Source organism: Akanthomyces muscarius, chromosome 2 (genome assembly GCF_028009165.1).
Source record: "Akanthomyces muscarius strain Ve6 chromosome 2, whole genome shotgun sequence".
Taxonomy (NCBI): Eukaryota; Fungi; Ascomycota; class Sordariomycetes; order Hypocreales; family Cordycipitaceae; genus Akanthomyces; species Akanthomyces muscarius.
The window spans coordinates 1,018,457-1,045,689 of NC_079242.1; the positions used below are offsets into that span (position 1 = coordinate 1,018,457).

Here is a 27,233-nt window from a genome sequence, read left to right on the forward strand (position 1 = left end):
ATCAAACTCGCGGTGCGGCTCTGCCGACTGGATGCAACATAGTCGAGTTGTACGGGCACAATGCTAGGAACCAATCGTGCCAAGCGGGCCGGGAATGCCTGATTTAAATCCAGGGCAAACATATTGAGAAGCAAATACAGGCACATCGCGTCTCGCAAGCTTGGTGCCTGAATGACCCAATGTATGTCTCAAAGTGAGGTGGTCGGCTCAGGCCCTATCCCCAGTTTAACAACAAGGAGTGCATTTGCTTCTTTAAAGGAGCAGGAGGCCCTCCCCCGTACTTGAACATTGGGTTTCCTTTGCCGCCAACAGAGGCTCTTCCTTTATTTCTGTTTCCATTATTTTTTGTCATCAATCATGTTTCTCAAGCTGGCATTGGGAGCCACCCTTCTCGGATGGGGGTCGCTGGCCGACATCTGCATCGAGAAGACAGCAACTCTCCCTTCAGGATGGATGAAGATTAGCGACACAGTCGATCCAAACGAGCAGTACTCGTTTTCGATTGCACTCAAGCAGCCACAGATGAAGGGACTCCAAAAGTTCCTCACGTCGGTCCAGGAAGACTTGCTGTCCCTGACTGACGTCACCAAGATGCGTACTCCGACAGCCAAGTCCGTGAGCAAAGTGCAGGCCTGGCTGCGCAGCCACGGCATCAAGGACGTCGACACCAAGGGCGACTGGGTCAATGTTCGCGCGACGGTTGGCCAGACTGATGCGCTCATCGGCTCTGTGCTGGCGCACTACATCTACGACGGCGATGACAAGCCCGTCCTGCGCACCACCCAGTACTCTATTCCCGACGCCCTCGAGGACGACATCGACTTTATCCATCCCGTGTCCAACTTTATGAAGCCCGTTCGCTCCATGTCCAAGATCAAATGGCTCAACGAGACGGACCTGGCGAAGCGCGACCCGCCGTGCACGTCCATCATCACGCCCAAATGCGTTCGAGACGCGTACAACTTTCACTACGAGACGCCCGACGGCAAGTCGAACGTCACCATGGGCGTGGCCGGCTTCCTAGAGGAGTACGCCAACTACCAGGACTCGGACCAGTTCCTGTTGCAGCACGCGCCCGAGATTGCGGCCAAGCACTACAACTACACCGTGAAGCTCATCAACGGCGGCGAGAACCCGCAGGAGCTGTCCAAATCGGGCGCCGAGGCGGCGCTGGATGTTGACTACGCCCTGAGCCTCGCGTACCCGGCCAACCTCGTCTTTTACTCAACCGCCGGCCGGAGCGAGCTCATTGGCGAGGACGGCACCAAGGACTCGAGCAAGACCTCTACCAACGAGCCGTTCCTCGAGATGTTCCAGTACTTTCTGGACAAGCCCGACGGCGAGATCCCGAGCGTGCTGTCCATCTCGTACTCGGACGACGAAGTCTCTGTCCCGCGCCCCTACGCCGAAAAGGTGTGCAGCATGATTGGCATGCTCGCGGGCCGCGGCATGACTGTCCTCTTTGGCTCTGGCGACGGCGGCGCGCAGGGCGGGCGCAACTCCAACTGCCGCACACGCGACGGCTCCAACAAAAAGATTGCCATGACGACGTTTCCCTCGACGTGCCCGTGGGTGCTCGCCGTCGGCGCCGTCACCAACGCCAAGAACCCGCCCGAGGCGGCATCCTTTAGCACCGGCGGCTTCTCACAGTACTTTGAGCAGCCCGACTGGCAAAAGGAGGTGGTTGGCGAATACATCAAATCCATCGACGGCCATCTGGACGGCTACTACGAGCCTGGGAACCGCGCCATCCCCGACATCTCGGCCGTGGGAACCAACGTGCTAGTCCTTACCAACGGGCGGCCTGGCGTGTTGCAGGGCACCAGCGCCAGCACGCCCATGATTGCGGCCATGCTGGCCATGGTCAACGACGCGCGCGCCCGCGCTAATAAGAAGCCGCTTGGCTGGGCCAACAAGCTGCTGTACAGCGAAAAGGTGCGCAGCGTGCTGCTCGACGTGACCGAGGGCGAGAGCCGCTCGTGCAACTATGATGGCGAACAGCCAGGCGGATGGCCGGCCAAGCCAGGCTGGGATGCCGTCACCGGCCTGGGGGTGCCCAAGGACTTTAACGAGCTGCTTGACGCGCTGGTGCATGCGGATGATTAGAATGGTCCGCCAGACGCGTGTTGCAGACGCCGTGTATCAGGATAGGTAGAAGCCTGTGGAGGACGCGGTATAGATACCATAGTGTTTGGGCATAAAGAGCCCAACATGGGCATGGATAGATTGTTCTCTAGAGCATTGAGTAATAGATAAATTGCCATGACACTAGACTAGGGGCACGGCTGAGTAGGCCCGTAGACGTTGGATGAAATGTAAACAACTTGACCATGATTTACGATTGGCGAACCTTGCAGTCCCCCCACGGGAGTGCCAAAAAAGACGCCAGTAGCTAGGCTACTAGTTATTATGAAAAGAGAGAAATTGAAGAAAAATAGGGAAGATGGGGTCAATGAGATAAATAAGAGAAATAAGATGAATAAGAGAAATAAGAAGGAAAAGGGCAGTAGAAGTGATGAGAGAAATAGAGGATAGCAGTAAAAGCAATAAACCGGTAGATAGGTACCTAGGTAGGTAGGCAGGGTAATAATAATAATAAGCCCGCTGCTTCAACTCGAGCGACTTGTTTTCATATCCCCGCTGTGCCACCCCGCTGGGACCGCTGGAGCCGTATGAAGAAACCGGCCAAAGCCCGCTAGCAGCCGCTAAGCAGCCCGTCTGCAGCGGGCCCGTTCAGCGAGTCGAGGCGCAATCAGTAGCGGCCGAATGCCTAAGGTAGGTACCTAGGTAGGTAGATAGCGCTAGTCCGCCACGGGTAGAGAGAAAACAAGCTGGGGACCGGCCAGCCACCCACTCGCGACATCAACATCCTGTGAGAGCGCGTCACAGCTGTCAAACGCCTAGCAGCGCTGCAAACGATTGAAGCCGCTGTAGCTCTGGCCTTTAGCGACATTTTTGGATACTTGGTTCTGCATTTTCTCTTCATCGATTTCTTGATTTCTTCTTCTTCTTAGCATTGTCACACGTCCGTACACGTCCCTCGACCGTTTCAACGCCTACACCCGCGATCGATAAGGAAGCTTCGTGACACAGAGATACCGCCTTGCCTTCGAGGAACTAGATTAATTGCCTTGAAGAAGATAACCGACATACGGCACGATACGATGGACCAATTTCTGTCTATATGAACATAGCCTTCTGAATTTCACTTCTCTGCGGGGGCGACGCGTTGGCACTCGCTCTGTGTCCAGCCGATAACCCGCAAACGCGAGACTGTCGGGCCTGCTTGCCCATTCTTTGGGGCCGCACCCGCGTCACATAGCAATTATGCCGACAGCGCATGTCGAACCCAGCTCCGGAGAGCTTCTCCAGGACATTGCAGACTCGCTGCTCAAGGCGCGCAAGATTGTCGTCGTGACAGGCGCAGGCATCAGCACCAACTCTGGCATTCCGGTATGCAGCTACAACTCGCGCGCTGAACCCATCTCTCGCGCTTTTGACGAGAATTTGCTAACACGATGTCGCTCTCTGCAGGACTTTCGATCCGAGAATGGACTGTACTCGCTGATACAAGCGCAATTCGACGCGGCGGCGAAGCAAACGGCGCGGAAACTCGACACAGAGACGCGAGATAGCACAGACGAAGATGATGGAGATGTAGATGGACCATTCAAGCGCAGCCGAGCGTCTCGTGCTTCGTCATCGCAACCGAAAGAGGAGGAAATCGGGGAAACAGAAGAAAGCGATACCTTGCAAGAGCAAATAAAGCGAGAAGAGCTCGCTGCAGATCCCAACGCTGCACCGGAAAGCCCGTCACTGCCAGAGGCAGAGCCTGCAGCGGCGGCTTCCTACGCCACGCCGCGCTCGGCGCGTCATCCACTCTCCATCGCCCATCTCACGACTTCACCGCTGTCGTCACCGCCGCCCGACGATCAAATAGTACCTCCGTCTGCGTTCCGCTTTGCTGGCCATCTCACAACGCTTGGCGTTCCTCCCAGCTCTTCGCCGCTCTCGTCGCCGCCACCGGTGCTGTTTGATCCTGACGAGTCCAGCTCCCCATCAGACACGGAGTCGAACGAGCCAAGCAACACCAGCGACTCTGAGTCGGAAGAGTTTTCAGCTGCGCGGAAGCTGTTTGCCTCGTCCCAAGGGTCCAGCTCCGGCCGGAGCACGCTGCCCAACATGAAGGGCAGAGACCTCTTTGACGTGTCAGTCTGGGCAGACCCAGTGCGCACGCAAGTCTTTTATACCTTTGCCACATCTCTGCGGCAAAAGATCAAGGACGCGGAGCCGACGGGCTCGCATAAATTCATTAGCCACCTGCGAAATCGGGGCAAGCTGGTCCGCTGCTACACGCAAAACATTGATCAGATTGAAGAAAAAGTTGGCTTGTCGACGTCGCTGATTGATGGCCCTGGTAGCCGTGGCAGATTCTCGCGTCGATCCACAGCCAGCAGGGACCAGCTGGCCAAAATGGTGGATGAAGCATCAAGCAAAGAGCTTCCTAGTAGCGGAAACTCTACTATCGAAAATTCGGGACCAGAGTCGGCCACGCCGCAGGCATCACAGATGTCATTGCCAGACGTGCCATCATCATCGTCGCAGGCTGATACCGAAGCGTCGTCTAGTGATGCCAAGAGCAGTGTCCTCCCTGCAACTCTTAAGAAGGAACCATCGCAGTCCGGTGTTGAGTGTGTCTTCTTACATGGGTCCCTTGAGCAACTACGTTGTTTCCTATGTGGACAAGTTTGCTCCTGGGACGATGAGGACCGCGAAATAGCAACCCTGACGGGCCAGCAGCCCGAGTGTCCGCGATGCGCCGGGGCCGCCGCGGCGCGCGAAGAAAAGGGTAAGAGAGCCCTTGGCGTCGGAAAGCTGCGCCCGGATATCGTCCTGTATGGTGAAGAACACCCCAATTCTCACCTCATCAGTCCTATCATTACACATGATCTGGCACTCTATCCAGATATGCTCCTTATTCTCGGCACGAGTCTGCGAGTCCACGGACTCAAGGTCATGGTCAGAGAATTCGCCAAGACAGTCCACAGCAAAGGCGGCAAAGTCGTCTTTGTCAACTTTACCAAGCCGCCGGAGAGCTCATGGGGCGATATCATCGACTTTTGGATTCAGTGGGATTGTGACGCCTGGGTCGACGACCTGCAAGTTCGCGTCCCGAGGCTCTGGCGTGATCCATCGCCCAAAAAGCCGCGTCCACCCGCGGCGAATCCTGTCGCTATGCGTGATTCCAAAGTCACTGGTGCTTATTGCACGCTGAAAATTCTCAAAGAACTGCGACGCATTACCGGAAGAGAGATGCCGGAAAAAGATGCTCGTCGAGCAACAATAGCAGCCGACTCAGCCCCGTCATTAACGAATGGCACTGCGACGGATTCACCGCCAAACCCGGTCCTTAAGCTGCCTCGAGCGAGAGTAAAGGGCCCACGCAAGTCCGCCCCTGGTGCTCTGGAAAAGCCCAAGAAACGACCGTCTACGCTGAACCCCAACCACGGCCGCAGCCGTAAGAGCGATGCGGCCGAGATGGGCACGCAGCAACAAGAGCAGAGTCCCATGTCAGACGGCCTCACTGAGGAAAGCTCCATACTCAACTCTGTCAAATCGAACCCCAGAGTCCGGAAGCGGAAGGTGATTGACGGTGAAGAAGTTGTGATGCCCTCTGTGCGACGCCGCGGGTCCCCAGGCGTGACACTGCCACCATTGCGACCGGGCCTTGCGTCCTCACCATTCGGCAAACCACCGCCGATGGAGCCCAAGAGCCCGCCAGTCGGACCTCTTGCGTCGCTGTCCCCGAACCTGGCCTGGGCCAACGCATCCCGTCATAATGATCCGTTTTACATTGTCGATCCGCTGGTGGGATTACTGGACCAGCCGTCTCCGGCTGCTCGCGGGATGATACCGGAGCTTCATCCCACAAAGAAGCCGCGGCAGCAGCGATTGAAGCGGAGAACGAAAGTCACGGCCGAAACAGACGCGGCTGCGACGCTTGCCGGCTTGGCTACAAGCCCACTGCTGAGGAAGGCTACAGCCTCGCAGCGAGGGCTGGAAGGGCAACTGAAGACGTGGGGTTCTAACTGGAATTGTAACAGATGAGCTGTGAGCAGGTGCCTCCGTTTCAAGCACCAAGCTCGTTAATTACGAAGATACGACATTGTTTGAACAATTTTATTTAGTGCACCGCAGTTACTCAAAATACCCAAATGAGCTTCATTTCTATACATTCCTGCCTCGTGAGCTGATGAAATTAATTAAGCCTTCTTACGACGAGCAGCCAGGAAGTCATCAACGCCACGCTTCTTCTCGTCGGTTCCAAACGCGGTGTAGTACAGATCTCGCTCAAAGCGGTCGTCGCGGCAGAGATCATCCGCTGTTCATGTTAGCCCCGCTTGCAGCAATAAAAAGTCGCGTGCGAAAGTGCCACTCACCTCTGCAGATTGCTTGCTTGGCAAATGCCATCGTCTGCTTGTTCTGCGCGGTGAACCTGGACGCAATCTCCAAGCAGTGTGGGATCAGAGTGTCGGGGCTGACGACGTTGGTGACGAGACCAGCAGCCATGGCCTCCTCGGCAGTCATGGGTTGGGCAAGCAATATGCTTCTCATGGCCTAACCAGAAAAAAAAACACGGCATTCATTAGCTGCCGGCCTCCGTGGCTTCTTGCTGGGGGAAGGGGAAAACTCACTCTGTATTTGCCAATGGCTGCTGTTAGCCGCTGGGTGCCGCCCGCGCCGGGGATGAGCCCAATCTTTGTTTCGGGAAGCACAAAGTATGCAGGCTGCGACGAAATGAGGATGTCACTCTTTGTATCGGTTAGCGACACTGTTGCAGAGGATTGGGGACACTGAGCGCATAGGAACATGGTCGTACCATCAAGGCAATCTCGAACCCACCGCCTAGCTGTTCTCATCGTTAGCTCAACGGAAACGCGCATGCAATCGAGGCCGGCAAGCTTACGGCAGGCCCATTGATAGCCGCAATGATGGGCTTCTTGACGGACGCAAAGCCCGTGCACAGGTTCTCCAGGTAGCGGGACGCTCGGGCTCCCGCTTCATCAAGAGGGGCAATGTCATTCAAATCCGCACCAGCTGGCAGTTGTTGTTAGTTACACTTTTGTCTGCCGCGGGATAACCAACGGCACTGAGGCTTACCACAAAAGAATGGACCGTTGCCCGTCAAGACGATGGAAAAGACATTTGGATCTGCAGAAGCATTGCTGAGCTCGGAGAGCAGGCTGCGAATTAGAGGCTGTGAGAGTGCGTTGCGCTTCTCTGGCCGGTTGAGGCAAATCAGTCTAACGCCTGGAGTGGGCGTTGACGACTGCACGGTGTCAGCTGGGGAAGAATCAGTCATGGCGTGTGTGTGGCTGAAAAGGGTTCTCTGCGAAGTAAAATGAGGGTGATGGAGCTGTTATGATTGAGTATGGGTAAGGAAGAGTGAGTGTGCGTAGGTGTAGCGGTTTATTTGTGAAGAAGAACGAGTAAGCAGAATAGATTTAACTTGACAAGGACAGAGAGAATTAAAATGTTTGCCTAGTGATGAGCGCAGTCTGACGACATGAATAATCTGATATAAAAGTCTCCCTGTGAAGAAAGGTGAAGAAGCAGAACCAGCCCGACTTGTCACGGGCAGCGAGGAGTAGAATGTTTGCTTGGTGGTGATGAACACAGTCTGACGACATGAACAATCTGATAACTGATAGAGACCGGGATTCACCGCCTGAGAATGTCTAGAGTTGAATGCAAAAAAAAGTAAATAAACAGAGTACTTGTGAAGAAGGGCGCAGATGTACCTGTAACTTGGCAGACCAGTCAAGGCAACATGCACGGTGAAGATGCAGACGGAGCCATGCCGAGGCCTTGCCGTAAACAAATATCTACAGCTTACAAGCGGCATTCCACTTTTGGAATGTGACGGGGTGATCATGAATGAGATTGCCGTCACGATGCCCTGCGCACAGACGTCTGTCCCTTCGTGGCTCCGAAGGGGGGGGGGGGGGGGGGGGGGCGGTGTTCATCGCAAGTCTGTGTGATGACTCTGCCCCGGCCTGCCAGACGAGAAAGAGATTGTGACTGCCTAAACGGACCACGGGCGCGAGTGTCCGCAGCAGTTAAAACAGGAAAAAAAGAATCAAGACATCACCAAGCCCGAACTAACGAAACATGCACCTGGCAACTGAAACCCGCATGTTCTACAGGCCACATGGGGGCTGTCTTGCGGACCCTTGTCAAGCTCACGGTAAAATTAACAAGGGCCATACGGGTTGGTTCTTGGTTGCTGAAGATGCCATGCGCTGCAAATCGGCCCAGAGACAAGAGACCCAACTAGCACAGTCACCACTGCCAACCCTTTTTTGTCTCGGTAATAATGCCCACGCACTTCAGCTCGCCGTGGGTTCGAAGGAAATCCTGCGCATCCATTCCTCACCGTCTCCGCTTCCCCTTCGGTCGGTAAGTGCTGGGGAAACGAAAGGGAGGGGGGTGCGTGAACGGTCGCTCGAGACTAAAAAAGTCTTTTTTATCTCCTGCCCTCGTGGGAAAGATAGAGAGAATGGTTCTGGAACAAAACGGTCTTACATGTGGCCCCGAGAAAAGAAAAGAGACAGTATCTTTTTTTTTTCTCGGTCAAGTTGCACGAAGGGCGAACGGCATGTGAGCTTGGCAAGAGGAAAGACGGGATGCTTCTAGCTTTGTAAGAATTCTAGATTGATTTCCCCATTTCAAAAAGATAGCAGGGACGGCCCGTCATTTTTAGTTACCCGCCCGCTGCCTTGCTTGCTCGTTCCTGGCCTGTGCGAAAGAAAAAAGGACATAGTTTGTATCGGGCTTGAAGGGAATCAACAAGGAGCAACTCTCTTTGTTGTCCTTCCCCTACCCCCCCTGGTCCGGCTAAGCCCATCAGTTATGTGCGCAATTCTGCAGTGCGCCAATCAGAGGCGACCCGTGGTGTTCTTCTGGGAAGGACTGAGACATGGTGGTGGAGGTGGCAGAAGAGCTTTGGGCAGACCGCCCAGCTATGTATGGTTGTACCAGCATACTGGGATTTCTGGAAAGCGGAGCAGTGCGCCACAAAACACATCCTTTCTTCCTTCTTCTTTTTTTCGCCAGTACCGGGGTGCTGGGGTGGCTGGAATGCGCTTATGTGACTTGTACAATGCATTGTGGTTGGTCTCTCTCCTCGTGCGGCGGACTCAACTGGCCGCACCGCACATGCGCAACCCTCTTACACCCCCCTGTTGCTTCGGAGTTGTGGATGGTGGCAAAAATTCCCACTCCGGCGACAGAGGGAGAGGGAGAGGGAGAGGCATGTCTACAAAGTTTGACATTGTCCACGCGGAGGGGCCGCATGATTGAGAAAAGATGCCCTTCCTGGAAGAATTCGGAGAGATTAGATACTTTGTGCAGGTCAATGTTGCTGTAGAGATACATTCTGCTTCGTTTCGTATTGCCGTAGCCGCCAGCTGTTAGTCTGTCAGCGTTTGGCCGTTGCTTTACGGTCACTCCATAGATTGAAAGAAGTATATATGCTGCTAGACCTTTCGAAGAATGTAGTATTTGGAATACAACCAAGATCCCAATTCCTCACATTATTCTTCTCATGTTTTGAAGCCCTTGACCGTTAATCATCATGGCAACCACTGTGATGTGCACATCCAAGAGCACCAACATGGACCAAAACAAGATGGTGTTTAGCTTTGGTCCAGAGACTAAGCTCCCATTCGATACTACCACTGCTGCCTTTGCTCATTTCTCTCTTTCCAACCCATCCTTGATCGCGATCCACGATCTCTCTGCTGGCGTTCCACGACAGCTTACCTATGGTGAGCTTGCCGTGAAGGCACAGGCCCTGGCCAGGCATCTCCGCAGCATCGGTGTAACGCCGGGTCAGAGGATCCCTCTGGTGGTGAAGCGCAGCTGTGAGATGATTGTCGGGCTATGGGCCATTTTGCTCTGCGGTGCCCAATACGTCCCGCTGGATGGCGGGGTAGTGCCAGACTCTACCCTCCGCCACGTGCTCCACGAGAGCGGTGGCAATGTCTTGGTGTGCACTTCCACCACGGAAGCGAGAATCAGAAGCCTATTCCCGGATGCGAACGCTGTGAATGTGGACGAGTGTGTGCGCAGCGAGGCAACCGAAGCAGCTGGCTGTGAGTGGTTTGACCTGGCTACTCCTGCTAGCGGATGCTATGTCATATACACATCAGGTAAGTAAGTCGGCTACTTTCTGAGAACAATATTCTAATTCAACTCCAGGAACTACTGGAAAGCCCAAAGGTGTTGATGTATCGCATCATAACGTGGCAAACCTTGTATGCCAGTACCCCGGAAACCTTGGTGTAAGTCCAGGCACCAGAGTTGGACAAGTCCTCAATATCAGCTTCGACATGGGTACGTACTATCCAAAAATAATCCCAACACAAATTCAAAAATACTGATGTCCTTTAGCTGCTTGGGAGATCTTTACCTGTCTCTGCAATGGCGGCACCCTCGTCATCCGAGGATCCAACTGGGAGCCCACCATGGGCCAGGTACGAAAACTTGCAACCTACAGTTTCGCACCAAGCTGACCTGCTGAACAGATTGATGTTTTAATTTGCACACCAAGCATATTGTCAAAATATCCGCCCCACCAATACCCAAACATCAGAGTCGCGGCAACTGCGGGTGAGCCGACCACACAACCCTTGGCTGACCTCTGGGCCACCAAAGCAGAGTACTGGAACTGCTGCGGTCCGACCGAGACAACGATTGTCAATACTATGAGCAAGCATGTTGCTGGGCAGCCGCTCAATATAGGAAGGCCGACTCCCAACAACAATGTTTATATTCTGGACGACAATATGCAGCCTGTCGGGTCGGGGCAAACTGGCGTCATGTGGGCTGGTGGGAGCGGTGTGTCGCGCGGCTATGTCGGGTTGGAGCAGAAAACTAAAGAGTCGTACCTACTGGACCCCTTTACGAATGACGGGTAAGATACGAGAATTCATGGCGAAGGGTTTTGAAGCTAATATTCTCAGGTCGCGAATGTATCGAACAGGCGACCTCGGCCAGTGGGATCCTTCTGGTAACATCCTAATTCTGGGTCGCTGCGACGACCAAATCAAAATCAAGGTAAGTACCTATTGTACTTGTATCAGGTGAAGTGATTCAGTGCTAACTATAGTCAGGGATTCCGAGTCGAACTTGATGGCATCTCATCGGCGCTTCTGGCGGCGCCTGGGGTTTCGCAGGCCGTGGCCCTCTTCCTGGACGGACAGATCCACGCATTCGTGTCTCCTCCAAATCAAGACGAGGAGCGCATCTTTGCCTGCGTCGCCGAGCGCCAACCCTACTACGCAATCCCCTCTGCCATCCATCAGCTTACATCGTTCCCCGTGACGGCGAACGGAAAGACGGACAAAAAGGCCCTTCGAAGCCTGTATGAAAACGAACTGGCTAAGCCGCCGCCACTGGAAAAGGTCAAGAGCGACTGTGACACTCTGGTAGAGACGCGATCGCTCTCCTCGGGATCCACAGCCTTTTCTGAAAAGGCCGACCTGGATCTGGAGCTTGCAGTTCCTGAAAAGAAACTGCCCCAGCCATTGCGCGGGCTTGCGTACCGTATCCTCATCATCTATCGCACACTTTTCTCCTTTGTGGTTCTCATCAACGCGGGTGTCCTCGCGCTGCTGCTCGCCCTACACGCCGATTTACAATTCCTCAAGATTGTGGCCTCTGCCAATCTGACGCTGGCCGTCTTGATTCGCCAAGATGCTGTCATCAATGTCCTCTACACCATATGCTGCTCAGTGCCGAAAGCCGCGCCGCTCTGGATCAGACGCCGCTGTGCCAAGATTTACCACCTGGGCGGCGTGCACTCGGCAGCTGGCATCTGCTCGACCATCTGGCTGCTTGGTAGCAACATCTCTTCAACGATTTCCTACCTCCGAGACCAAGATACTCTGGATTCAATTGCCTCGATTGTTGTATCGTGGATGATATGTCTGTTGTGCTGCACCATGATTGGCTTTGCCTATCCTACTTTCCGCAAGCGATACCACAATACTTTTGAGCAATCGCACAGATTCATGGGCTGGACAGTCCTCCTGCTCTTCTGGGTAAAGACTGTTCTCAATGCCAAGGATACCGCACGATCGGGCGGACAGGATATTGGTACGATACTTGTTCGCAGCCCGGGCTTTTGGTTGCTAGTCGTTGCCACCTGCAGCATCGCATCTTCCTGGCTGTTTCTTCGCAAGGTTCCTGTTGAAACTATACCCCTGTCTGACCATGCGGCTATTCTGAACTTCAAATACACCGTGCCAGTCAATGGCAGCTTTACTCGGATTTCTACCCGCCCACTACTGGAGTGGCACTCTTTCGCGACTATTCCTCAGCCAAAGCCCAATGCACTGTGCAGTGAGAAAGGTTACTCTTTGGTCGTGTCCAACGCTGGCGACTGGACAAAATCCTGTATCCAAAATGCGCCCCGACATGTCTGGGTGCGTGGGCTGCCTACGTGCGGCGTCATGCGCATCGCTACGCTCTTCAATCGCGTCGTCGTTATCGCGACGGGGTCGGGCATCGGGCCGCTCCTTGGTCACATTCAGAACCCATCCTGCAAGACACAGCTTATCTGGTCCACCAAGAACCCCGAAAAGACTTTTGGGAAACCACTCTTGAATTCGATTCACGAGACTATTCCTGATGCCATCATTCACGACACGGCCACCCAAGGCCGGCCAGATCTGACCAAGATGGGATATAACCTGGCGCTCTCGTTTGGCGCAGAGGCCGTCATTATTATCGCAAACGAGAAAATTACCAAAAAGGTAGTTTACGGACTCGAAACACGAGGAATACCTGCATATGGAGCTATTTGGGACAGCTAAATGCTTGCACCCTATCTTATTGTCATGCACATTTGGATATACGACACTCTCTTGTCATTTTTCTTATTTGATTTGTCTTTCCTATACACGCATTGTCTCATCTTTGCCAACATGCTCACGCAGATCTGGATATACGACACTCTCTTGTCACTTTTTTCTTATTTAATCAATCTATCTTAATACTCGCATCATCTCATCTTTGATATCATGGCCACTATCCTTGAATGCGTTCTTTTCGAGTGCGAGTCGTGCACTAAGCCAAAACAGACGTGGACTTGTAAAAACACCCCTCCCATGTACTTTTGCCCGACTCCCAGAACTCGCGTAGTCTCGACGTCAGAGTGACGGCACCGCAATCTACACCAGGCCTCATAATAATCCCGTCCAGATATTGGAGGAGGGTGTTTTGCACCATCGGTGCACCATCGTGAAAGGCGGCGCCTAGAACGGCTATCGGCCAAGTGAAGCACTCATTTCGCTCCACTGTCGTCATTCCCGCCACAACAAGATTGAACAGAAGAGTGCGATAATACAGACGGGGACTTTCTGTAATGTCGTCATCCGGGCTGCTGCACTGTGACGAAAGGAGCCGGGGCAGTGAAAGCAGACCGTACAGAATAACAGCTGCCTTGAAAGTCTCTGCAAGCAATATAGAGTCGTCCGAGCGTGGATATGTCTCTTTCCAGTCGGAGGTCCTGAAATCTTGTATCTGGCGAAAGACACTGCGCGCCTCGGACACAAGATCCTCAACGGCCTGTGGTTTTCGGGCGCAGCGCTGACGCAAGCGCGTTATTTGCATCATGTCCAAAAACATCACAGTCGCACACGGGAAACTAGAGAATCCCGAGTGAGAGTAGACCAACATGACTTCCTCCGTGGTGAGCATGTCGAAGCCCATGACTTGATCATTCGTGGGACTTGTTGTGTTGGCGACCGTGGCGTAACTGGGCATTGTACTGTGATCAGCGGTGTGGATATGGATAAGAATGATCGAATTGAAATTTGGACGTACATGAACATGTGCCGAATGGCCATTGCCGTCATTGGAGTTTTTACCAGTTTTTCGACACCTCCGTAAAATTGTACGAGAGAGGCGAAGCCTTCCACGTGAACTTTCCAGACTGAGTCGACGATGGTTCCCTTTATACCGTTAGCTCTGTGACCAGTAGAGAAGTTCAGAGCAACTTGCTTCGATGGCAAAAATGGACAGAATATAATGTAAAATCATGTCGACATCATCGCCCGTATTTATCAGGTGGTTGAGCTCTCTCATCGTCGAGGCGACATACTCATACAGTTGCTTCCACAAATAGTTGATCGAAGGCAAAGCACCATATCTGGGAAGAGCGCGATTTTGCTGCGTTATCGTGACGATGTTATGGTTGATGGTTCTCATGATGAACGCATCAGGAAAGATGACCATGTGTGCTTTCACAGACGGCCTAGTCGACTGGAAAGCACCGGAGCCTTTCTCTTGTCTGATGACCTTGGGCTGTATTCTCAATGCAACTGCGGAACAAAATGAGTCAGGCTTCGAGGACTTTTTATAAGCCAGTTTGCGGTGCTACTTGCAGTATAAAAGAGCATCGGCCAATTTAAGCGACTCGTGATCGGGAGCTCTGGGAATGGAAAAGTCCACGGCAATCATGTCCTTGGACAGCTGGTAGCCTCTGCATTCTCGTCCGAAATTTGTGCATTTTCGGCAAAACGGTTTTTGTTCGTCACATTTCACCCGTCTCTCACTGCAGCACTCCGTCAACAGTTACTTCCCAAGACATTGACTCTGGTACCTACCGACAAGTCAGACACCCAGTCTTGGTCTTGGCGGCCCACCGTTTCGATCGCTTGCCGGATGCTTGCTTCTTTGCGAATGTAATTGAGGATTCATCCTGACGAGGCCTCTGAACTTGCCCAACAAGATCAAGCTCGGGCCCATGCTGATCGCTGGGCGGTTTTTGCCTCAATGGAACAAGCATTTTTAGGGCATGTTAGTTCCAAGTTGACTTCTAGTGCTCGCTGCCCACCTCTTGTCTTTCACTAAGTAGCTATTTTCCACTAACGCGTCAGCCGCAGTTCTTATGCACCGATTTAGCACTCCGCTAGGTTTGAAAACATTAAAAAGTGTCAAGCTCATCTTGAATTGCCATCTTTGTCTTATCAAGGAAACTACTCAACTCTGATAACACTACATTATAATGACCGACGTGCACCCATGACATGCCAAGGGAATTGGCAAGCTAGTGGGCAGTAGCACGACGCGAGTCCTGGAACAGAAAGCGCCGCTGCCGGCACACGAGAATGGCCGATCGCAGATGTTGGTCACCTGCACATCATATCTATGTGGTGATTTGTTATGTCAATGAAGGACCCGTGTCTGACAAAAGTCCTACAGGCAGCGCCACTGCGATGACAACGAGCTTCTGTTCACAACGCTGGAGAACCACATACTGGGCAGGGTCAAATCAAGCATGGGAACACGATTATAACGGTTTTGTAAATGTAAAAAGAAACTAGAAATAAAATCAAAAGAAGCGCAAGATCAGAGCAAAAGTATAAGACAGCGACAAGGGAGGCGAGCACGTTCTTCTAGCAAACATAGCATTACTTTTCCACACATACCAACCCCGAATCTCCACGCTTCTTGTTATTAGCACTAGTTAGTGAGCGAATGGTAGCAACGTGAATGCAGTATACCTAAAAATCCTAAATTTTGCCTGCGATACTATGTAGCCCGGCTAATGCGAACTACTTGGCACTCTCCGCAGACCCTCTTCTAGCTCGCGTCCGCTCTTCTTTGGGGAAGTTCCTCTAACCGCGGCTTTTCACGGCCTATTTTGTCAGCTTCTGCGTAGGGCGTGATTGACTTCTCAAGATGAGTGGGCGTAACCCGAAGTCGGACCCCCGCAAGACAGCAACCGATTCACCTGTCATGACTCACTTGCCAATTATAAAGCATTTTATGGTGATTGACATTGTTTATAGATAAGCTCCCCCGCATTCGCTGTCAGTTCCCTGCGGCGTGAACAGCGTGAACAGCTTCGCCAGCATTAATCCCTCGCCTCCATATTTATCGTGGAGCTCCATCAGCAACAAATTGTCATCAAACATTTCTTTGGACATTATGGCTTCTGCTCACCAAAAAGATATTCCTACTCGAGGAAAGTACCTCGAGTTTGGCGGGGAGCTAAAGAAGCTATTTCCTCAAGCACAGGATTGGGTTAACTTGAATCATGGTGCGACTCAATCTGACGCGGACTGATTTCCAATATTACGGCTAATAATGCTCACGTAGGATCTTACGGAACAATGCCGCTCGAAATCAAGCAAAAGATGCGGGATTACCAGGACATGTCCGAGGCAGCTCCAGACAAGTTCATCCGGTATGATGTGGGTAAACTCCTCGATGAATCTCGTGAAGCCGTGTCGAAAATTGTCAACGCACCCACCGACACGGTGGTATTCGTTAGTAACGCCACGGAGGCTGTCAACACCGTGTTTCGCAACATCAAGTGGAACGATGACGGGAAAGACGTCATCGTCTTCTTTTCGACCATATACCCTGCCTGTGCGAAGATTGCGGACTACATGGTCGACTACTTTGGCGCGAACCGAGTCGGCATTCACGAAATCTCACTCAACTACCCATTGGAAGATGAAGAAATTCTTCAGCGGTTCCGTGATGCCGTGTCAGAGATTGAAAAGGAAGGCAAAAGAGCTCGTATCTGTACATTTGATGTTGTTTCCTCAAACCCTGGACTTGTGTTTCCATGGGAAGAGATGTGCAAAGTGTGCAAGGAGCTCGGCGTGTTAAGCATGGTGGACGGCGCCCAGGGCATCGGAATGGTACCGCTGGATCTCACTGGGGCCGACCCCGACTTCTTCACTTCCAACTGCCACAAGTGGCTCCACGTGCCCCGAGGCTGTGCGATTCTGTACTGTCCCCCGCGCAACCAGGACATGATCTCGACGACTCTGGCGACAAGCCATGGGTACACATCCAAAACGACCATTCGACGCAATCCGCTGCCGCCAAACAACAAAAGCCCATTCGTCAGAAGCTTTGAGCTCGTGGCAACCAAAGACCGATCACAAGATATCGTGACCAAGGATGCCGTCGCCTGGCGCAGGGATGTCTGCGGCGGCGAGGATCGCATCATGGCCTACCTGTGGGATCTGAACAAGAAGGGCAGCAAGTATGTGGCGGAGCAGCTGAAGACTGAAGTGTTGGAGAATAAAAAGGGCACGCTGACCAACTGTGCCATGGGTAATATTGCGCTGCCCATCTGGATTGGGGAAAAGGGCGCCGGTGCGCAGGATGGCGATACTGTGCTGCCCGAGGATGATGCTGTAAAGACAGGCCAGTGGATGATGAAGATTATGAAGGACGAGTATCGTACCCTGATGCCGTTGTTCGCGATGGGAGGTAGAATCTGGGTACGCATCAGCGCGCAAATCTATCTCGACATGAAGGATTACGAGTTTGCTGCCAAGGTTCTCAAGGAGTTGGTTGCGCGGGTTGCCAAAGAGGAATACAAGGACTAGAATTTGCTTTTGCCTCATCATAGGCTTCCAATGCCTTTTGTTTCTGTTTTTACAGATGACCGTTTAAGTATTTTGCTCCACTTACATTTCTTCATTTATCTTGGCAAAGCTATGATGATGGAGAAAGAAATCGCACGATTCAGGGATTCCAAGCAACCACCAAAAGCCCTTAATTCCCTGCTTATATGCGGGTCGTATCAGAGTGCAGCTAAAAGCAATCACGACTAATCTCGCAGCTCTTACAACGCGGGCTCGGCGATTCGGCGAACCTTTCGATCAAACCCACCGCAACTGGGCTCACTCGGGGCAATTAGCGGATGCACGTGGAGACGGGCGTAATTTGTGAATAATTCAGCCATCGCAGCCTCACTAGTGCCATCTCGGAGCTCCGACCGTTGTCGAGCTCATAAATACCAGGGCGCGCTGTCAGTCTCGGGGTGTCGAGAAGACGAAATCGATTTGCAACTCTTCACAAAGGTCAACCAACAAGCTGTGCCCAATCCCGCCGCCATGGACGACGATACGCAGTCCCAGCGGCCGCCCTTTTACTACCGCGCGTTGGCCGAGGTGGGCCTAGTAACACTGTACAATTCATCGCGAGACATCAAGCTCCTCTGCCTGCAGCGCTTCGTCCGGCTCTTTGCCTATGGCGTCACGACGCTCATCCTCGTCGCCTTCCTGCAGGAGCTCGGCCACTCGCGCACCCGCGTCGGGCTGTTCATGACGCTGACGCTCGTCGGCGACGTGGTGATTAGCTTCTTCCTCACGCTCTTTGCCGACAAGCTCGGCCGCAAGGCCATCCTGTCGCTGGGCGCGCTGCTCATGGCCGGCAGCGGCGCCGTCTTTGCGCTCTTCTCCAACTACTGGGTGCTGCTGCTCGCCGCCGTCCTGGGCGTCATCAGCCCTGCCGGAAACGAGATTGGGCCCTTTCGCGCCGTCGAGGAGAGCATCGTCGCGCACCTGACGGCCAAGGAGCACAGGGCGGAGATTTACGCGTGGTACACGCTCTTTGCGCCCGCAGGCTCGGCGTTCGGCATGATGGCGAGCGGCTGGGCCATTGAGGCGGCCCGCAGCCAGCTTCACTGGTCCCTGCTGAGCGCCTACCGCGGCGCCTTTGTCGCCTACGCCATCTTTGGCTTGTTCAAGTTCCTGCTCACTGTTATGCTTTCCCGCAAGGTAGAGCTTGAACCAACTCCGATTGCGCCGGCGGATACGGTCGATGAGCGTGCACCACTGCTCGATGATGGAGCCGCCGCCGAATCTCCTGCCAAGAAGAGCCGGCTGGCATCTCTACTTCCTCACATCAGCCCGGAGAGCAAAAAGATCACGGCTATACTTTGCGTACTGTTTGCAATTGACTCGCTGGGCTCCGGCCTAGCTTCCCTGTAAGTCATGCGAGCATGAGAGCATGCCATTCCTGACACAATTCTAATCCTCTCTTTCAGCTCCTGGGTGACTTTCTACTTCCGAAGCCAATTTGGCATTGAAGAAGGCAGGCTGGGGTCTCTCTTTTTCACGACTAGCATCATTTCGGCCATAACAGTGTTGGTGGCGTCGTCAATTGCGAAACGGCTCGGAAATGTCAAGGTTCGTTTCATTGTCCTTTTCCCGGCTTAATTTTGCTAATGCTTTTAGACTATGGTCTTCACTCATCTTCCGTCGGCAGTTTTTCTGGCCTTGATTCCGATACCCTCTGACCCCAAGTTTGCGATCATGTTCTTGGTTCTGCGTGCGTCTCTACAGAGCATGGACAGTGCGCCGAGGACCGCCTTCATGGCCACCATTCTGCAACCGGGGGAGCGAACTTCCGTGATGGGCGCTGTAAACGTTGTGAAGACGACTGCACAGAGCATGGGCCCTCTAATCACGGGTGTGCTTGCTAGCCACAAGTTCTTTTGGCTTACCTTTGTTATTGCGGGCTCTCTCAAGGGAACATACGATTTGCTGTTGCTTGCTGTCTTCAGAAATTACGGAAGACACCGAACAGGCTGATACACGCACTGCCTCAGCTGCAAGGATTAATAATGAAACCAGCAGGCTGATAAGATGTCTGTAATATCATGAGAGCGTACGTAATGTTAGTATGTAGGGTGGCTCAATTCGAATCGCTTTGAGTATAGCATGACGATTCTAGCAATGCCTGTGATGTTAACTTATTTGGGTAGACTGCGCTCTGTAAGATTATCAGGATCACCGCATTCTGACATGAGCATCACACCTACCTGCCGAATTTGTTTATTAAAACGCTTCGAATCGTCAAGTGTCTCGAAGCCAGTTCCAGATTATATTTAGGACTGGCTGGAGTCGTGGTCCGTATGCTCCTGTAGGTTTGAAAACGTGTGAAACGGCTAGCCTCTGAAGGTGGTTTCAGCGCCAAGCCGCCCCCATACCCACCGCGATCGACAATCCATCGCCAAGTGAATTTGCATTCGCTGCCAAGCTTGATGCACGTCTGGGTGTACTTCAAGGCAAGTGGGATTGATGCGAGCTTGTCGATGATACACCCGAAGACGCTAAATATAAGCCACGAGAGGCGGCAAAGAGCACAAAGGCAAGAATGATCAAGCAAATTGAAACTAAACAATGAAACTACCTCAGCTTCCAGAAACTTTGATTATTCATGTTGGCACTCTTACTCGCCTTGCTTCACCAATCATTTGGGCTGCTGCCACACTCAGTTTCGGCGACTCTCCTCGGATTTTATGCCGTTGATGAGTCATGTATGCCAACATCATTAAAGCAACTACAATCTGTCGGTTGCACACAAATTCGACTCGAGATAAGTCCCAACACATGCAAGGCTACTGAACATGTGAAAGAACGGCGATTCAGTTGTAGGGGATGAATAGACTCGGCGCTCGGGACTGGCGGCGGGAGCTAGAGAAAGCCACTCACTACTAGACAGCGTAAACTGTGAAATACCTCTGATGATGAAAGTTGCTTTATTAGCGCTAGATGGAATGCCACGCTGAAGACGGGAGCTGCTCAGCGATCTGGGTCGCCCGGTCCAAAATTTCAGGAAGCTTTGATGTGACTATATGAAAATGGAACAGATGTCCTCGTTCTGCATTTGGCGTTGTTTTTATCCGTGTCAAATCGTTTGAGTTTGGAAACCAGTGCCTAGGTTTCCACCAATTGCTGAGCGGCTTGTTGGCGCCACTTAAATATCATGAAACACGATCGGTCTGGATTGTGGCGGGCCCTTTTTCTCCGGTTGGCCACAACTTGCTTTTGGGAATGGTCTGAAACCCGCGGGCGCTTCACTCAAAGTTTTTCATTCTTTGTCCGCCATGGCTACTTGCTGCTGCGATCATCCGTACTATCCTTGCGCCAACTAGCACCGAGCCTAGTTGTCCGACCAGGCCACAGTTGCCTGTGCGCGATCGAGAATTCACCGAATGAGGAACGCTAGTTGCATGCAACAAATGTCATCAAAGAATAAAAGAAACTTGACTTCAGTATGAAATTCCAACTTTAGTAGCCGGGCAAAGTACGTTACTTGTTTCGCCCAGATTACAGTATTCCCTACTACACCCGGCTGTGCGGCACAAGGAAACGAAAACCCGAGTCAGAAGCCGCCTGACGGGTAGCGCGAAACAGAAAGAGCAAAGGAGCTGGCCAATAAGCCCCCATCGCCTTTGCTGTCATTGCAACAAGCCCGTGTGAGATCCGCATCCCCCTAAATCTATGTTTTGCTTTTGCGGAGCATCTCTTTATGCACATTGGGAAGCAGGGAGCTGCTCCGTCGTACTGGTAGGCTGACGACGCCCCTGAGTATATCGCTCCCCTGTCGAGATCCGGGGGGCGATACGCTGCGACGACATTCGTTTGCGAACCGCCGACACAGCCGGTGTGGGTAGACCAGGGATCGGCGGCAGGTATTTACTTCGCTGAACATTTATTTCTAGAATATCTTCTTTGCGTTTCTCTTTATTTACCTTTTCTTTGTAGTGAAGAGGAACGGTTTGTTTCTGTTCTTTTCTTGTCGCATTTCCTACTTGTTTGTTCTTGGCATTCTATTTCTTTAACCATCCTTTATCCAATATCGATCTTTGTTTTATTCGTTTTGAAACTCCATTCCTTGCCCTTTCTTCTTCCGTCACCTGGCGTGACCCTTTTTTCCCTATACATTTTACGGTATTAGACATCGCCAGGCGCCATGTATACCAAGGCCCTCTCTACAGTGTTTCTCTTTCTGGAGCTAGTCAGCTTGGCTACTGCCGCCCCCTACGTGGAAAAAAGATCCTTCAAAGTTGAGCGTGTTCGAAACGACGGATACACGGGCCGCAATGGACCTCGAGCACTCGCCAAAGTTTACCGCAAGTACGGCATGCCCTTGCCTGACGGCCTAGTCAACGCTCTAGAGGCACAGGACAAGAACGAAGCGGCCTCATTCCAGCCAACGAAGCGCCGCGCTGGTAAATGGCATAACCCGATGGAAGATGCGGGTGAAGATGCCAGCGCTGAGAACGTTGGTGTTGAGAATGTCAGTATTGAGGAAACCAGTGCTGAGGACGTCGATGCCAAGGGCGTTGGTGCTGGGGACGTCAAAGCGACTGGCCTTGATGGACTCCTCGGTGCACTATTTGGTAACGGCAATGGCAACGCTGCTGGAAACGGCGCCAATAATGAAGGCGGCAACCGTGCCGGAAAGGGCGCTGGCAACGCCGCCGGTAATGGTAATGGTAACGGCGCCAATGCCAATGATGGCAAGGGTACTGGCAAGGGTGCCGAAAAGGGCGGCAAAGGTTCTAACAACAATACCAACGACGGCAATGACAACAATGGCAACGCCAACAATAATGGCGGCAACATCAATGGTGGCAAGAAGGGCAACAATAGCACCGATGACCCGAACCAAGATGTGGTTGCAGCTCTTGCCAGGGCCCGTGAAGGCAACCTGACCGGCGTGGTCCAGACGACCCCGGAGAAGAACGACGTCGAATACCTGTCGCAGGTGAAAATCGGCGGACAGCCCATCACTCTGGATTTTGACACCGGCTCTTCTGATCTCTGGGTCTTCAACACGAAGCTGCCCGCCGCGGCGACTACGGGCCGCCAGGTCTACGACCCCGACACGAGCAAGACGTTCAAGATGATGCAGGGAGCCCAGTTCACGATCCGCTACGGCGATGGCTCCGGCGCCGAGGGCGTCGTGGGCACCGACGTGGTCGAGGTCGGCGGCGCCGTCGCGCCCAAGCAGGCCGTCGAGCTCGCCACGACGGTGACGGACACGTTTGTCAAGGACGTCAACAACGGCGGGCTCATGGGCCTCGCGTTCGGCTCCATCAACGCCGTCAAGCCGCAGAAGCAAAAGACGTTTTTCGAAAACGTCATGCCGAACCTCAAGGAGCCGCTCTTCACGGCCGACCTGCGCGCGGGCGCCCCTGGCGCCTACGAGTTTGGCCGCATCGACTCGAGCAAGTTCACCGGCCAGATGGCGTGGATCCCCGTCAACACGACCAAGGGCTTCTGGCAGTTTACCAGCGAAAAGTTTGCCGTCAACGGGGGGCAGGTCCAGGCGGCGACAAAGGGCGGCCAGGCCATTGCCGACACGGGCACGACGCTGCTCCTCGCCGACCCGGCCGTCGTGCAGGGCTACTACTCGCAGGTGCCCCAGGCGGAGAACAGCCAGCAGATGGGCGGCTTCGTCGTGCCCTGCAACGCCAAGCTGCCGGACCTGGACCTGGACATCGGCGGCGCCTACATGGCCCGCATCAAGGGCGCAGACATTAACTTTGCCCCTGTTGGCAATGGTGGTAAGTGACCTTTTCTCCTTTTCCGCTGTGTGGAGAGCTCGGCGCTCGGCGCGGACAAATCCGGGGTGAACCTTCTGGCTAACTGTTTTCTCTTCTTAGCTTGCTTTGGTGGCTTGCAGGCGTCTCCGGCGGGCGGCCTGGCCATCTACGGTGACATCATGTTCAAGTCGCAGTTTGTGGCGTTCAACGGTGGTAACCAGAGCCTGGGCATGGCCAACCATGTCTAATCACCCAGCGGGAGATTGAATGGTCGGGGAACACCGCCGCCCGCATCACTGGGCTCCACGATGGCGCCGCCATGGCATATTGTGATGTATATGGAAAAGACGAATCGCCGGCTAATTGGCCGAGATGAAAGTTGCTGCCTAAATTCCCAGTGGTGTGTGCTGTGTGCATTTGGTTCCTCGCGTTATTAGATGTATATTTTCCAGACTACCGACTATCATGATCATTAAAGAAGAATTAACACAATGTACACATAGAAGAGCCTGCGACAAACTAAACTACCCTTACAGAAAAATGATGTACCCCTGAATGCCAAGTAGCTTGAAATCTTCCTGCATCTTAGATTTATCGCCCCATTCAAGCCGAATTTGGAGGCTGAGCCGTGCTAACCGGGCCGGACGGCCACAGTGTGGTCTCATGATCAACACTAGCAGGGCGTAAAAGTGACGCCCAGTCCTCCGCGCAATTCTTCCAGAAGCGGACCAGTCTCAACGCCACATTCTTCCGGTCTGTGGCAGCTATTGGCACCTGTGCCACCTGAATGTTGGTGCTTGCTCATGCCGTCATGTAACAAGGCTGAGCACGCGGTTAGCCGATTCGACAGCCAGGGCTGAATTTACCCCGTGGAAGACCATTTGGTAATAAAAACCGTTGGATCCGCCCGCCCAAGACATTTTCCTCCTGGACCCTGCATTACATCACTACTACTGTACCAACCCCAACATACGACTTGTACAGATTACACCTGCTGCCACGCACCAACCCCATCCACATACACACGAGCACTTGGTCCAGAAAAAACATACATAAAAAAAACCCATGGGTCTCTTCAAGTCGAGCGACAAGTCAGCCGACGGCCAGGGCGAGAAGAAGTCGCTCTACCAGCGCTACCAGGACAGCAAGCGCGGCGAGCCCATCAGCGACGCCGACCTGCTCAAGTACACGGGCAAGACGCGCGACGAGTTTGACGGGTGGAAGGAGACGCAGCCGGGCGTCGGCCGCAACCAGCTCGCCAGCACCCTGGCCATGGGCAACGCGGCCGGCCTGGGCGGCGTCGCCACGGCCGGGGGCTACGGCGGCTGGGGCCCCGGCGCCGCGCCCAACGATGCGAACCGCGGTATGAAGTTTCCGCCGCAGCAGCCGCAAAAGTCAGACAAGGAAAAGGCTCTGGAAGAGAGCGACTAAGTATCGGGCACGAGGGTGATGGGCTGGAAAGAATTATTCTGAAATGATTTTGGAATGATTTTGGAATGATTTTGGAAACTCCATAGGGCATGAAAGTGGTCAGACCGATAGCATATGTTAATTCAAAATACCCTGCAAACCGTGTTAGTCGTAGAAGGACGTGCAATAGAGCTTCATATGTGCACAAAGTAGATGATGTCATTAAGGTTCCATTGATGCTTTACAGTACTCAGTTTTCTGATCTGCCGATTCTTTTGCCTGCTGCAGACATGCCCAATCCCCCTGCAGCTACCATTCCCCTGCCCTCTCATTATCAAGCTGCCAAGTTTCGCTCAACAACAAAAACAAAACGCCAAATGCAATTTACAAAAAAAAAAACCACATGATTTGTGTTAGTTCTTGCCGCTGAAAGCCTTGCGCAGACCCGCAATGACGACCATGGCTCCCCACGCGCCGGGGTCGGGGGGCAGTTCCTGGTTCTCGCCGCCGCTGCTGCCGCCGCCGACATACGTCGCGCGGCCCAGGCGGGGCGTCATGCTCTTGGTCGCCTCGGCGCCCTTGACAGCGGCGTCGACGCCGCTGTCGAAGCCCGACTGGCCCATGACCTCGGCAAAGGGCATAAGGGTGTCCATGACGGTCCGGTCGCCGACCTTGGCGGGCGTGTAGCGGCGCAGGTTCTCGAGCGCGGTGCCGAGGGCCTTGCCCCAGAGCGCGACGGGCCCGTCGGACGCGGCCACGGCAATGTTCTTCTCGACGGCGGCGCGCAGCGAGACGAAGAAGATGCCGAGAATGCCGCCTAGCGTGCCACCCATCTTGCTCTCGACAATTTCCTCGAGCTCGAGCAGTACGGAGACGACGGAGCCCTTCTTGGCGAGGCCACCGTCGAGCGCGGCGAGCAACGCGGTGGCGCCCGTCTTGAGGGTCTCGCCGCAGTCGCCGTCGCCCATGACCGTGTCCCACTTGGTCAGGTCGGGCTCGGCCTTGACGAGGTCGTCGCAGGCGGTGCGCAACATCGTCTCGAGCAGCGTCGGGTCGGCCTTGAGGTCGCGGGCGTCGTCGGCCGTCTTGTGCTCGGCCATGGGCGCCTGCACGAGCTGGTCCTTGCGGCTGCGGCGCTTGGACTGCGCGCCGGCAACCGACTCCCAGTACGTGTTTGTGCGGACGTCGAAGAAGGCCTTGATCTCGTCGACCGAGTAGCTGCAGTCGCGGGCGGCGGCGCTGACGTTGATGACGGAGACGGAAAAGGCGGGCGCATTGAGCGACGTCTCGAGGAAGCCGGCGCAGACGCGCGCCGGGTCAATCTTCCAGTCGCGCTCGAGCTGCTCGAGGAGCTCGTCGACCAGAGCGCCCATCTCCAGGTGCGACATGCCGCCAAAGTTGCTGACGAGCAGCATGGTCTCGTCGCCGGGGGCAAACTTGACGTAGCCGCGCTCCGGGTCCTTTTCGTCGAGGCAGTGCGTAAGGATCTGCTTGACGAGGTCCTGCGGCGTGGGCACGGGGGAGAGCTTCTTGTAGCCGGGCTCGTTGTGCGGGCCGGTGCCGAGCTCGACCTCGTCCTCCTTGAGCATGGCGTGCTCGGCGCGGCCGGGGACGTGGCAGTGGTCCAGCGTCGCGGCAATGGAGACGATTTGCTGGGAGAAGGCGACGCCGAGGTCGTAGACGTCGTCGAGCAAGGCGCCGGCGCCGGCCGCGCCGCCCATGACCTTGAGGACACCAATCTGGCCGGCGAGACCGCGGCGGCCCACCAGGCTGCCCTTGCGGCCGACGGAGACGTCGTCGCCGCAGATGATGGTGCGGCACTGGTGGCCCTTGGCGTTGGCCTTTTCGTTGGCAAGACCAAAGTGCAGGCAGTCGCCGGTGTAGTTTGTGATGACGAGGATGGTGCCCTTTTCGCTGGGGACGGCGTCTACGCCGGCGACAATCTGCTTGGTGCTAGGGCTAGCAAAGATGTCGCCCTGAACGGCGGCGGTGAGCATGTTCTGGCCGACGTAGCCGCTCCAGCCGGGCTCGTGGCCGGAGCCACCGCCGGAGATGAGGACAACCTTGGACTTATCATAGTCCGAGTCGAAGACGACGCGATTGGCCTCGTCGAAGCTGAGGCTGGGGTTGTAGCGGATGATGCCCTTGAGGGCCTTGTTGACGAGGCCCTCGGGGGAGTCAAAGAGATGACGCTTGGACATGGTGAATTGGGGGGGATTCTCCTGGCGTCTGCGGCGAGGTCGTGCGACAAAGAGGATAGACGACGACGACGACTTGCAGCAGTAGACGACAAGAGAGGTGAGGATGCAAGGGCAGACAGAGAGCTCGGGGGCGCTGTTCAGCGATTTATCGTGAGATGGGGGTGCGTGGCGAACAAGAACCCCTCCTTTAAACGCGGGGTGGTTGCAGCAACGGCGTCGGGCATCATGCCGCAGTCGGAGAAGCGGACGAGTGCGTCCTGGTAGAGAAGCAAAGGTCAGACAGCTGAACCAAATAAATCTGGAGCTTCCCGTCTTCGGAGAGCTAGAAAGACAGTGATGCGTGCCACAAAAATGCACATTTTAGCTCTCCGTTTCTCGTTTGCGGGCGTCATGGAGCTGGTTCAGTCGGAATTCCGCATTGGGTAAGCCGGCGGGCAGCTCACCCACCGCAAGGGTCTTGG

At 54.1% G+C, this 27,233-nt stretch overlaps 11 protein-coding genes across 11 annotated transcripts; 7 read left to right on the forward strand and 4 right to left on the reverse strand.

Moving 5' to 3' along the window:
* Nucleotides 1-357: 357 nt before the first annotated feature.
* LMH87_003435 (uncharacterized protein) lies at nucleotides 358-2,106 on the forward strand (the record flags this gene model as incomplete). Its single annotated transcript, XM_056193019.1, has 1 exon — nucleotides 358-2,106. The coding sequence occupies one exon, from the start codon at nucleotides 358-360 to the stop codon at nucleotides 2,104-2,106; it is 1,749 nt and encodes a 582-aa protein (XP_056048224.1).
* Nucleotides 2,107-3,327: 1,221 nt separating this feature from the next.
* Nucleotides 3,328-6,108, forward strand: LMH87_003436 (uncharacterized protein; the record flags this gene model as incomplete). The annotated part of the gene is made up of 2 exons (XM_056193033.1): nucleotides 3,328-3,453; nucleotides 3,535-6,108. The coding sequence occupies 2 exons, from the start codon at nucleotides 3,328-3,330 to the stop codon at nucleotides 6,106-6,108; spliced, it is 2,700 nt and encodes an 899-aa protein (XP_056048225.1).
* Nucleotides 6,109-6,263: 155 nt separating this feature from the next.
* Nucleotides 6,264-7,363, reverse strand: LMH87_003437 (uncharacterized protein; the record flags this gene model as incomplete). Its single annotated transcript, XM_056193046.1, has 6 exons — nucleotides 6,264-6,382; nucleotides 6,441-6,618; nucleotides 6,696-6,812; nucleotides 6,881-6,910; nucleotides 6,968-7,098; nucleotides 7,162-7,363. The coding sequence occupies 6 exons, from the start codon at nucleotides 7,361-7,363 to the stop codon at nucleotides 6,264-6,266; spliced, it is 777 nt and encodes a 258-aa protein (XP_056048226.1).
* Nucleotides 7,364-9,637: 2,274 nt separating this feature from the next.
* Nucleotides 9,638-12,881, forward strand: LMH87_003438 (uncharacterized protein; the record flags this gene model as incomplete). The annotated part of the gene is made up of 6 exons (XM_056193057.1): nucleotides 9,638-10,214; nucleotides 10,264-10,398; nucleotides 10,456-10,538; nucleotides 10,590-10,978; nucleotides 11,028-11,121; nucleotides 11,178-12,881. 6 exons carry the CDS (start codon nucleotides 9,638-9,640, stop codon nucleotides 12,879-12,881), a joined length of 2,982 nt encoding a protein of 993 aa, XP_056048227.1.
* A 253-nt stretch (nucleotides 12,882-13,134) lies between these two features.
* Nucleotides 13,135-14,857, reverse strand: LMH87_003439 (uncharacterized protein; the record flags this gene model as incomplete). The annotated part of the gene is made up of 5 exons (XM_056193070.1): nucleotides 13,135-13,825; nucleotides 13,894-14,021; nucleotides 14,071-14,390; nucleotides 14,454-14,623; nucleotides 14,676-14,857. 5 exons carry the CDS (start codon nucleotides 14,855-14,857, stop codon nucleotides 13,135-13,137), a joined length of 1,491 nt encoding a protein of 496 aa, XP_056048228.1.
* A 1,145-nt stretch (nucleotides 14,858-16,002) lies between these two features.
* On the forward strand, nucleotides 16,003-17,423 carry LMH87_003440 (uncharacterized protein; the record flags this gene model as incomplete). Its single annotated transcript, XM_056193082.1, has 2 exons — nucleotides 16,003-16,114; nucleotides 16,174-17,423. The coding sequence occupies 2 exons, from the start codon at nucleotides 16,003-16,005 to the stop codon at nucleotides 17,421-17,423; spliced, it is 1,362 nt and encodes a 453-aa protein (XP_056048229.1).
* Nucleotides 17,424-17,933: 510 nt separating this feature from the next.
* LMH87_003441 (uncharacterized protein) lies at nucleotides 17,934-19,415 on the forward strand (the record flags this gene model as incomplete). Its single annotated transcript, XM_056193094.1, has 3 exons — nucleotides 17,934-18,808; nucleotides 18,869-19,010; nucleotides 19,059-19,415. 3 exons carry the CDS (start codon nucleotides 17,934-17,936, stop codon nucleotides 19,413-19,415), a joined length of 1,374 nt encoding a protein of 457 aa, XP_056048230.1.
* Nucleotides 19,416-19,571: 156 nt separating this feature from the next.
* LMH87_003442 (uncharacterized protein) lies at nucleotides 19,572-20,080 on the reverse strand (the record flags this gene model as incomplete). The annotated part of the gene is made up of 4 exons (XM_056193105.1): nucleotides 19,572-19,596; nucleotides 19,646-19,744; nucleotides 19,814-19,999; nucleotides 20,064-20,080. The coding sequence occupies 4 exons, from the start codon at nucleotides 20,078-20,080 to the stop codon at nucleotides 19,572-19,574; spliced, it is 327 nt and encodes a 108-aa protein (XP_056048231.1).
* Nucleotides 20,081-21,582: 1,502 nt separating this feature from the next.
* LMH87_003443 (uncharacterized protein) lies at nucleotides 21,583-23,409 on the forward strand (the record flags this gene model as incomplete). The annotated part of the gene is made up of 2 exons (XM_056193117.1): nucleotides 21,583-23,182; nucleotides 23,282-23,409. The coding sequence occupies 2 exons, from the start codon at nucleotides 21,583-21,585 to the stop codon at nucleotides 23,407-23,409; spliced, it is 1,728 nt and encodes a 575-aa protein (XP_056048232.1).
* Nucleotides 23,410-24,226: 817 nt separating this feature from the next.
* Nucleotides 24,227-24,592, forward strand: LMH87_003444 (uncharacterized protein; the record flags this gene model as incomplete). The annotated part of the gene is made up of 1 exon (XM_056193129.1): nucleotides 24,227-24,592. The coding sequence occupies one exon, from the start codon at nucleotides 24,227-24,229 to the stop codon at nucleotides 24,590-24,592; it is 366 nt and encodes a 121-aa protein (XP_056048233.1).
* Nucleotides 24,593-24,984: 392 nt separating this feature from the next.
* On the reverse strand, nucleotides 24,985-26,772 carry LMH87_003445 (uncharacterized protein; the record flags this gene model as incomplete). The annotated part of the gene is made up of 1 exon (XM_056193140.1): nucleotides 24,985-26,772. The coding sequence occupies one exon, from the start codon at nucleotides 26,770-26,772 to the stop codon at nucleotides 24,985-24,987; it is 1,788 nt and encodes a 595-aa protein (XP_056048234.1).
* Nucleotides 26,773-27,233: the final 461 nt, after the last annotated feature.